The 11,529-nt window shown below is 40.9% G+C and overlaps 1 protein-coding gene and 1 long non-coding RNA gene across 2 annotated transcripts in view; one reads left to right on the plus strand and one right to left on the minus strand.

Moving 5' to 3' along the window:
• Window positions 1–4,186, minus strand: part of Hibadh (3-hydroxyisobutyrate dehydrogenase) — a 113,863-nt gene extending 109,677 nt beyond the window's left edge. Inside the window, exon 1 of the mRNA XM_005377465.2 lies at window positions 3,969–4,186. Coding sequence (XP_005377522.1) covers window positions 3,969–4,059 — 91 coding nt within the window. The 5' untranslated portion in view covers window positions 4,060–4,186. The remainder of the gene's footprint in view (window positions 1–3,968) is intronic.
• Window positions 4,187–4,514: 328 nt separating this feature from the next.
• The window catches only part of LOC102009360, a 22,505-nt gene continuing 15,490 nt past the window's right edge, over window positions 4,515–11,529 (plus strand). Inside the window, exons 1-3 of the long non-coding RNA XR_001232714.1 lie at window positions 4,515–4,730; window positions 5,447–5,517; window positions 6,874–6,913. This is a non-coding gene — a long non-coding RNA (uncharacterized LOC102009360). The remainder of the gene's footprint in view (window positions 4,731–5,446; window positions 5,518–6,873; window positions 6,914–11,529) is intronic.

Genomic DNA, 11,529 nt, shown 5'->3' on the forward strand with positions numbered 1-11,529 from the left:
GTAATATATATATACACAAGATAGTTAAAATTGTTATAATACTAATTTCTCTTAGTTCATTGAAAAAAAGTTTGTGCTAATATTGTTTGGACAATTAAATGCCTATGTCTTGCACTCTGAGTAACTAATTAAGATAACAATAAACAATCTATTAACCATTGTTACTCTCCTATTGTTTTTACTTTTTTTTCTCTTTAAAATAAAATTTTTTTAAATCAGTCTACTCAAAGGTTCAAAATGCAAAAGGTGGTAATAGGTCAATTATTCTATGTTTCCAAAAGTGGTTTTCCTTATCAAAGTAACACATGTTGACTCTGAAAACTGGAAAGTATAAAAAAGTATCAAGTTACAGGGGGGAAGTCACTATATAAAAGTCACTGTAAGGTTTACCACAGCCCTTCTAATCTTTTCAATGCATTTTTTTGTTAGACAGGACTATAAGATTATATTATACAGTAGTATTCCCTTATCCCCTTATCCCCTTATCCAAGCAGGATACCTTCTAAGACCTCCTCTGAAATCATGGATAGTGCAAGTCACTTTGTTTTTTTTATACATACATATCTATAATAAAGTTTAATTGTAAATTAAGCACAGCAAGAGATTAACACAGCTAATAATAAAATAGGGCAATTTTTTTAAATTATGCAAATGTAGTCTCTCAAAATATCTTTTTATTTAATACTTTCAGACTGGTTAATGTGAGTGATCTGATAAGGGGGACCAGTGTATATGCAACATTATGTTATTCTATCATATACCTATATATGGTTCATATATATCTGTATTGTATACCTATATTGTATGTATATCTATTTTATCATGTATCATATGACAGAGGACATAATATATGTTTTAGGACATAATATATGATAGACACTTACATGATGTATGATAGAAATACTTTTGTCTATGGCCATACCACCTTGAAGCGCCTGATCTCGTCTGATAGAAATATTTTATTTTCTTTACTGTTAAAAGTTACTGAACTATGCCAGGCATGGTGGCTCACGCCTGTAATCCCAGCACTCAGGAGGCTGAGGCAGGAGGATCATTCCAAGTTCAAGACAAGCCTAGACTCAAGGCCAGCCTGAACTGCATAGTGAGACCCTCTCTCAAAAAGACAAAAAAAACACCAAAAGTTACTGAACGAAGTGTGAAAACCTGCTCTAGGAACACCCTTATAGTTTGGATCAAGTTATTTTAATAATAAATATTTTCCTTAAATATTAAAATAAACTTGTGACTATCCTTATTTTATCCTTAAAATAAACTTGTGAATAATGAAATTTCACAAGTTCAAGATCAACTTTTAGTCCCAGGACCACATGCAACTTGTCAGAACTTTATGTGCCACCCTGGCCAAAGTTAATAGAAAAAAATGTCATTGTGTATTTGATTTATGCTAGTTAAACTGCTTTGAAAGTACATTTCATACCAAAAAAAAAAAAAAAGAGGGACTAATAACAAAATTAGCATCACCTCTTTTATAAATGATGCTGGTTAATTTTCCTATTCCACCTTTGGCTGGGCAAAGGTGGAATTTTAAGATGACCTAATAGAAGACATTTTTCCATATACATGGTGAGTTACAAGAAGTATGGAGGATGTACAACCACAGATTTTTAGTCTGTACAAAAATAATCTAAAACTGAAGTTAATTATCTTTTAAAATACAAAATTTACTTTTATTAAATAGGCAATGTGTATGCATAGTATATTTCTCATTTTCCTATTTCTTATGTAATGCTATGAGAATATTAATATACGCTGGGCATGGTGGCACATACCTGTAGTCCCAGCACTTGGGAAGCTGAAACAAGAGGATCACTGCAAGTTTGAGGCTAGCCTGGGCTACAAAGTGAGTTCAAGGCCAGCCTGAACTACACATATCCTATCTCAAAAAAGGACCAAAAAAAAAAAAAAAGAAAGAAAGAATATTACTATGTGCTGTTCACTGTCAAACTTTGGATCTAATAAATAAATGATATGGATCTTTGTTACATTACCATCCATACAGTACAAACATTTTAAACATACCATGGAGGCAAATATCTCACAGAATTTAGAACACCTAAATAATGTTACTAGTTGAATATGGTTCTTTTTCTTAATGTCCCTAGATTCCAAACTTGTATGTAGAGTTTATTCTTCAGAGTCAAAGCTCAAAAAAAATTTAACTCTTTGGCAGTAAACTAAATTTAACAGAAGTGTGTAAAACACTTCTATCAAGTAAAAAACAACTGAGGTGTTTTAAATACTTCACCACCAAAGAACTTTGAAATTTTTCATAAATCTATATTCTTACATCTGCCAAAAAAAATCTAAAGTACAAGATCATAGGACAAAGTAGTCTAGCAAGCATTGTGAGGTAAGACCTTTCAGATTACAGAGGAAAATATAGTTTTAAGCCTCAAATTCTTCTACCATGTAAGAACTCTAAAAGCTACATCATGGGCTCATTAAGATATCATTACAACACCTTGTAAAACCACTAAACAGTAAATACATCTTCCTTGGTTAATCAAATCTGAAAGAACTACGCATTCATGTGAAAACTGGTGATCCCACTAGTACTGAGGAAAACTGGCCAGTTTTTTAAAAGTATCATCAAAGTGGGAAGTGCCTTTTGTAGCTCAAATACATTTTGTGAATTTCTGTCTTGTTACTACGACTCTGTATCAGGCATCTGTTATCTTTCGTTACACAGAGGCTGCCTTTCTCAAGCTAGAAAGGAAATACATAAATTTTCCTGAGGGGCAAGACGAAACTATTCAGAACTCAATGCCCAACCTGGTTTTTTTTTCATGCAAAGCTTAGAAAAGAACTTAATACCTAGGCTTCCCCCACCCCCAGAGCTGGTTATAGAACCCAGGACTGTGTACTTGCTAGGCAAGCACTCTATTGCTGAATTACACCCCGCAAGGCTTTTTTGTTAATCCTAAATATGATCTTGTAAATGGTGCCTCGGAAAGAACTCAAAACTTCGGGCTGAGGATATAGCTCAGCGACACAGCACCTGCCTGGCAAGCGCAAGGTCATAAGTTTGATTCCCAGTACCAAACAAACAAAAAACCTCAAAACTTCTACAGAAACACAAGGGCAGTGTCCCCATAAATTAGGCAATTTTTCCATTAAAGGGGAACACTGGTTTTGTGGAAAATGCAGGAATAAGGAAAAATCAAGGACAACTTTCTAGACCTTGCTGAAGATAGTCTACTTCCCTTACTCAAGGAGGCTCAGATTCCTCACGTGAAAATTAAAGACTACATCAGTTCTCTCCGTGGATCTTCATAAAATTCTGAACACTGCCTTTTCCTACGCCCCTAGTAAGCTTCCATAACTTAACATGGGGGGGGGTGTCAGGATAGGTTCTGGCCACAATTTTGAGGACTTTTTCAAAGTATTTGGTTAATAATTTGACAGAAGTGCCACTTTCAGGTAGCAGTTACGCAAGGGGGAAGGGGACAACCCGCCTTGCTGGTCAAGGGTGACAAACTTCGCCGGAATGCTAGGATATGCCCATCCCACCCGACGAAGGTGGCTAATCGCACACTGGGCCCTGCAGCCAGACGGCGCGCGCACTCAGGGTGCAGCCCCGCGGCTCTGGAAGGCCGGGGTCCCCCAGTGCGTGCCGGGTCGCCCCCGCTGCTGTTCCAGGGGTCCTCAGAGCCCTAACTTTAAAGCAGCACACCCCAGACCCAAATGCTCCTCCCTTCACTTTTAAGCCCGGCTCCATCTCTTCCTAAGTCCCCCCAACCACACCGACTCGCACAGCCGGAGCGCGGATGAGGAAGCGTCAGAAAGGAAGTGCCAACAGTACGAAATGCGGCGCCAGAAGATGCCAAAATTCTGTTTTGTAAAACCCCAACCCAACTGCAGCTCCTCCGGTGAAAAGACATCGGTCGGGTCGCGAGAAGCTGGCAGCCGGGGAGGGGAGTGAGGGAAACGAGGCGCGAGGTCCTTACCCGCTGCAAGGCTGGCAGCTGCCGGCCGCGGCCGGTGACTCCTGTACCAGAGGCCGGAGGCGGCTCCCCGGAGCCGCAAGGAGGCTGCCATGCTGCCTCGCCCCGCCTCCCAGCGGTGACCTCCGCCGCCGCCTCCCCGCGGGCCCACTGACTGCGAGTGTGCGCAGCCGGGCGGGCGGGCAAGGCCACGGCCACGGGCCGCTCGCGCACGCGCTCTCACTGCTCTGGGCGGGCGCTCGCCAGCGGGGGCAAGGAATGCGGCGCCGAAAGGAGCGGCCGGGAGTGGCGGGGACTGTCAATCACCTTACAGACAGGGGCGCGAACCAATCAGAATTCCCAAATTTTCCGACACTCTAGCTCCACCCCCAAGTAGTTCTAAATTTACATCCAAGGTTTGGAAGTCTCCTACTTGACCAAAACGCCGAGGTTGTGTGAAATGCGGTGGCTGTCGCTCACTACAAACTCCTCCTAGCACCTACACCCCAGCACCGCCCCTTCGGATGGTTGTGACTACGTGTGTTTCTTCCTCTCAGGCAAGGACAAACTATGACTCCCAGCAGCTGCTGCGACTTTTAGGCAAGAGCAGAAATTCCCAGTCTTTCCAAGTATATGGACCAATTTCGTTGCTTAAGTAACAACGGAGCTCCTGATATTAGCGTTTGTCGTTTTAGTGTTATTTGTTGAAAAACAATCATAGAAATCTACCATGTATGTAATAACTTTTAAAGTCTATTTGATGATATTGAACCCAACACTTTCTCGGTAAGTTTGAAAAAGAGTAGGAAAACTTGATAACATTGTTCTTTGAGAGTAGAGTTTCTAGGAACTTGCTTCTTGTTTACCAAGACATACTTCTACAGCTTGCATCCATTTTGTAAGCCAAGGGTAAAGTTAAATTAAAATCCAAAAGAATAGTGTATATGTATATCTCTGTGTTAGAAAAACAGACAACTTACAAATTCTTCTTTAGGTGCTTGGTGTACATATTTGCATCTCTGCCCCTTGGGGATAATTGCAGGGTTTCCTATCTACCAGAAGATTGGGAGCCGAGCACAACAAAACAAGACTTGTAGCCTTCAGAAAAATGTAGTACAGGAGTGGGAGTGTGCACCAGTACACTCCAGCCACTGCTAAGGCCAGGAGTCAAGACTCAGACAGAACTTTCCTAGGACTTCTGGATATGGTCAAACAGAATTGAATGAGTCCATAACTGCTCCCTTCCACCTGCCTGTCTCTGTAAAAGAGCTCGTGATCAGCTCTTGATTATTTGGGGTGATTATCTGAGGAGATTGAGCCCTAGATGTTACCATCCCACTCCTTCCCAAGCGGTTTCACAGTTTAGAAACCCGTGGTGTAAGTAGACAAGTGGAATGAGAAGCAATGCCCAGTGAAATCTGTTGCAGTGTTTGGCAATTGATTTGATAAGGAAGGATCTCAAGTGATCTCAGAATTCTTTGAATTTTATTTTTTACTCATAGTTAGTGAGGAGTTGAAGATCCCATGGGTAGCACCTCCTCCACGACTGAGACCACATACTCCTGACTGAAGGGTAAGAGCTGGAAGATAGTTTGTGCAGTGGCACCAACAGGACTGATGGTGTATGGGCTTGTCCTACTTTGCTTTGGGGGCTGCTTATGTGAGATTGGCCCATGAGAGAGTTAGAAAGCCACCGCCCCCCAACACTGTTGTGGGTGAGACTGAGCAGAATGGCTTCTTCCTGTCACTGCGTTGTGCCTGTTGCCTACCCCTGGAGGTACTCTGGAGCCAGCACAGATGGGGTACACAGTCTTTTTAAATTCTGTATGGTTGCCAGCTTATTTCTGTCTCTTGTTTACTGTAATATCTGATATGTTTTTGTTTATCTAATTTTGTACTCAGTTATAACTGTGGCAGGAGTAGTAAATATATGACAGGAGTAATCCCTAGTGCTGCATTAACCTGTCTTTCTTTTGGACAAGATAATACTGCAAGTCTCCATCTTTCTAATTTGTTTTCTCTTTTTTTACTCCACCCTGTTGCATCCCTTTTTCTTCAACCCTATCCTACAACTATTATATGCATAGTGTTCTCTGCTTGTAATTGTTACAAAATTTCACTTTTCAAAGTTGAAATCAAATGTTTGCTCAAATAAGAGGAGAATTTTTTTTTTTTTAATTCTGAGACCTCAGCAGAGTAGTCCTTTTGCTTCCTCTACCAACCCATCAGTCTGGGAGAGTGATGGGGGTGGAAATCGTGTTGCCTGGGATGCCAATTTCTTATATATATATAAAAAACATACATAAATATCTCTCCATTTGGGTTGGGGTTCGCATTCCCCCCTTGGCTTCACCCTGCCTGGCACATGCAGGCATTCCCCAGAGTACCCTGCCACTCTATGTGGGCAGGGTACTGTCAATAACAGACCTCCTAGGAACCGGGAGGAGGAACTCTTGGAGGGGAAGAAGTATCACTTCTTTCCCAAGTGGAGTGTTTACACCATGCTGTAACATTTAAACTTTCACAAGAGTTGTGATAATAAAATTCTTAACCATATTTAAAAAAGAAAAAGAAAGAAAGGTAGTACAGGAGAAAAGAGAGTTGTAGGTAGGACAATAGGAACCCCAAAACAGGGTGTGGTGGAGCACACTTATAATCCCAGCTACTCAGAAAGTTGAGATAGATTGCAAATTCGAAGTCAGCTTGGGCTACATAAGGAGACCCTGTCTCAGAATAAAATAACAAGGGCTAGGGGCAGGTCCCTAGATTCAATCCCCAGTACTAGCAAAAAACGGAAAAAGGAACCTCAGGGTGTCCATCTCTCGCACTTATTTTGTTCATTTGCCTAGGGTTGAAGTCACACAACCTTTTAATCTAAGTGGCAGAAAAAAGAAAATTGACTTTGATCTTTTTTTTTAAACTCTGCCAGGTGACCCATGGAGCTGGAAGCTGCTAAAAGGAAAGCTAAGGTACTGGACAATTTCCAAGCAGGTTCTCTTATGTTTCTGGGTCTGGTAGCAGTGCTTGCAGGAACCAGTACAAAGGGCAAAAACTCATCTGCAACTGGTAGAAAAACAGTTCTCTTTGTTGTTTATGTCTCCACCAGGAGAAGATAGAAGATAGAAGATCCAACACCAACTGAAACAAGGGAAAGGAAGTTGGGGAAAAGCTCATTTTAGCTATTGGACAGTCTCCTAGCTTTGGGAACCCACCCCCATTAGGACTACCAATTGTTTTCGGGAGCATTTCAGTTGTGTCTTCATGGTTTCCTTAGAATTTAGCTGGAACAGATCTCTTACAACCAATAAATGTAGCCCTACATGTCTCTATTTAACTGAAGGGCACCCTACCTTCCAACAATGTCAACCCCCAGCACAGAGCTGTCTATAGCACAAGGCAACACATCACCTCCTAGAACTTATGTCCTGGTCCTCTTGAGAATTTATACTCAATTAGATTGCTTTTGTCATTTTTAATATGCACACTGTTTTTGTTTCTCTAGGTTCTTTATAGTGCTGTTTTCTTAAAAATAGGTATTTCTTTTTTTTTTTTTTTTTTGGTTTTTCTCCGCTACTGGGAACCGAACTCATGACCTTGTGCTTGCCAGGCAGGCACTTTTGCCGCTGAGCTAAATCCCCAGCCCCTAAAAATAGGTATTTCTTTACAAAAGTCTTCCTGCTGTGAACAGAGTCCTCGTAGGACTAAAGAGAAAGGCTCAGGAAGAGCAGGCAAAGCTAAAATTGGGCATGAGGTTTGACAAGCAAAACCTATGGTAATGGTTTTGAAAAGGAGGTAGTCTGTATAGAGAGCCCTTCCCAGTCCTCCTCACGGCCCAGCATACATGTTTGTATTTGTAATCACATGAAAAGTCACTGGAATTCTAGTGAGTTAATTCCAATCTACAACTTCCAGCGCAACCCATGCAAAGAACAAAGGCACTAGAGCATATCTGTAGTTATGGGGAGCCAAGGGGTCCTAAGTCCAGCCATGATGATGGCTCTCGGGAACAAAGGCCTATACCCAGGACCAATCCTGTATTTTATTCATTTGTGAAGAAGGGAGTGGCTTGAGGATGAGTGACTGTAAGAGTGGCAGGAAGTACGTGAATGCCATGAGCTGGGCTAGATAGGAAGCCTGAAATCACCTCTGCCATATGCAGAGAAAAGGATATGCAGAAAGAGTAATCTGAATAACACAATTGAGATAGTGTCTAATGTTTTGGGGTCAGTGCTTCAGCTCTGATGTGTAATCTTTCAAGACCCAGGAAGTCATAGCCTCTGTTCCCAAGGCTCAATCCCAGCTGTCAGCGTGGAACATTGGCTCACCCATCCCACCTCATCCCCGCTCACTCTCACTCCTGGGAACAACCGGCGGGGGGGGGGGGTGTCCCAAGAAACATGCCTACCGTCTCTAAAGATTACCATCAGCGTCTCAGCTAGACCAATATGCACTGCTTAAAGCCAATTGAAGGGCTAAGGAAAGGGTCCTAGCCAGCTCTGTACATCTCAATACATGGAAATAGGGTCAGACTCAGCCAAAATAGAGGCAATTGCTCCTCTTTCAAGGAGAGTCACCTACGTGGTCCTCCACAGTCTGGAGAGTGACTCCAGTTGCTCAAATGTGACCAGGGGATGAGTCATGATATTTTACATACCCCATCATGTAGTCTCCTCCCAGAAGCCCTATACTTATTCATAAATTAAAAGATTTTCATAGACTGTCTCATAAGCATGACGATTTTCTTTTTTAGTAATTTTTAGTATTTGAAGGTACTTGAGGGTATTCTATTTGCAGAAGTAGAACCCCTCTCTGTCACAGTTTCAAAAATGGCAATACAAGCCATTTATAATTGAATTGTATCTGAAGTAGAGGGCATATCTAACTTCATATTATGTTTATTTAAATGGATTAGAGTTGGAGACATCAGTATGAACTCATGCTTAATGTATATACACATGATTACATATAGAAATATTTATCACTATGTGTATGGACACAGATTAGCATGCACATACATATCTCCTTGCTCTCTCATCTGAAGGGATTTAGTAGCATTGAGACTCTAGTAGCAATGAACACACCTAACTTTATGTGTTTCCTAGTTTCTCTATTTACTTTTGATTGTGGTGGTCAATAATTATCCAACCAATATAGATTACAGAAAATTATTAAATGAATTTGATTATCACATGAGAAACATTTGTTGGTTCTGCCAATAATTATAATTATACAACCTTACTCATATTTATAATGTCTTACTATGTGGTTTTCAATATGTGAATTCAGTATAACCATTTAATCAAATTAATTATATTCAAGCTAGCACATCCATGGTGGATTGACAACTGGTGGTCAATTTATAACATCCAGCTAAACTGATAAACTGAGTAAGAGTGGTGCTCAGTGAGAGAGGCCCACCTGAGGATTGTTGCCACTAGCATAGGAGGCAGAACTGGAGAAGAAGAAAAAAGGCTGTTGGGAGCTGATAGAAGCTGTTAGGAGCCTGTTGAAAGCTGAGAGAAGTTGTAAGGAGCTGTTGGTTCTCTTGGAGGAGCTTGTCATGCTGGCTTTCCTGATGAACTTGGCTGTTTTCATCCTCCAAGGAGCTCAGGACCTTATTGTCGCTGAGAATGGCTTCAGTTCACTTTTGAAGACCTCTGGTCCTCACTTTGAGCATCACTTCCTGATTGTGGAGGGGAAGATGGTGCACTGCCAGTCTTCTGGAGAAGCTTGTCATGTTGGCTTTTCTGATGGGAACTCAGTTTTCCTTATCATCAGAGGAACTCGGGACCTCACTGTTGCTAAGGATGGCTGTGGTTTCAGGGAAGCTCTGGTTCTTACTATTGAGCGTCGCTTCCTGGCTCCAGTGCAGATCCCTCAGCCTGCTACCACAGATCCTTCATCCCGAGGGCACAGATTTTCTAGATTCCACCACTGACCTTTGGGCCTTCCAGCGCAGATCCATGAAACATGTCCAGTGAATATGCTATCACTTTTCATGACCATAGTAACCAGAAGTACTCAAAAACAATGCCTAAATTTCCCACATTTCTCTTCTCTTTAGAAATGGTGTTATAACTGGAAACAGTAGGTCAAAGTTAGATAGGATGGTGCTTTGCCTTAGACAAACAGTGACACCAAAATTTGCCTCTGTGACTTTTCTTATCCCAAGGACTGGATCAGAGACTGTTGCTTGTCTTTAAGGACACTTTCATCTGTTTTTGAGGAAAGGAAATATTTCCCTAGATTATCAGACTTATGTGAAGAACTGTGTTTGTTTTGAAATGCACTATTTCTTTTCTTTTTTTTTTTGTTATTTTTTAATGGTAAAATATTTTTTTTCTTTTAAGACGTAATGGTGGTGATGAACTGTTGGATATTTTTCATGCCAGTCTTTTATAAATTGGGACATTGAAAGGACTTCATCAGGTCTTCCAATTTTTTAAAATCTTTTTTGTATGTTTTGTTTTTTGAGACAGAGTCTCACTTTGTCGTTTAGGTTGGCCTTGAATTCACCAAGATCTTCCTGCCTCCTCCTCTCAGTTACTGGGATTATAGGCATGTGCCACCATGCCTGACCTCATTTTTAAAAACTAAGTCATAAAGTTCATAAAGTTAAAAACTAAGTATTATTCTACTATGGTTAGATAACAACTTTTTTGATTCTTAAAATATGGCAGTAACTTCAAACTGGTTACACTGAAATTTCTGTACATTTGAGCTGTCCTTTGGTGATTCCTTTTTGTTAGTTTTATTAACTAAATTCTTAGAGGATGTTCTACTTTATCTCATTTACAAGGCATACTATCATACTTCAAGGTGTTTGGTTTTGGTTTGATTTGGTTTTGTTTTGAGACAATGTAGTTCAGGCTGGCCTCGAACTGACAGCAATCGTCCTGTTTCAGCCTCCAAAGTGCTGGAATTACAGGCATGTTTCACCATGTCCAGCATATCTCAAGGTTTTACAACAACCGATGAATTCACTTTCTTTGTTTTTTGGGGGTTTTTTTGGTTTTTTTTGAGACAGGGTCTCGCTGTGCAATTCAGACTGGCCTTAAGCTCACTTTGTAACCCAGGCTGGTCTTGAACTCGCAATGATGCTCCTGCCTCAGCTTCCCAAGTGTTGGGATTACAGGTGTGTGCCACCATGCCTGGCTTGAATTCACTTTCTAAGAGCACAAGAGCAAATATTATTGTAACACAACAACAATAATACCTTCCATTTCTTGGGCATCTACTATAGGCCAAGAACTATATAAATTCATTACATAAATTAATCCAGGTTGTCCTTACAGTGACCCTTATGAAGTAATTATAATTATTTGCATTTCAAAATGAGGCAATGAAAAAAATGAGGCAATGGGAGCATGGAGAGGTTATTAATTTATCCAAGATTTCATGGCTAATAACTAGCACTAGAACTCAAAACCAAGTATCTGATTCTAATGTTTATGCTGCAGGAGCTGCCCCCTTTGTTACTTCCTTTTCTTTCCTTGTTCCTTTCCTTTTCTCCCTCCCTCTCTCTCTCTCTCTCTCTCTCTCTCTCTCTCTCTCTCTCTCTCTCTCTCTCTCTTTTTCTTCCATG

Source organism: Chinchilla lanigera, unplaced genomic scaffold (genome assembly GCF_000276665.1).
Source record: "Chinchilla lanigera isolate Chin_1 unplaced genomic scaffold, ChiLan1.0 scaffold00009, whole genome shotgun sequence".
NCBI lineage: Eukaryota > Metazoa > Chordata > Mammalia > Rodentia > Chinchillidae > Chinchilla > Chinchilla lanigera.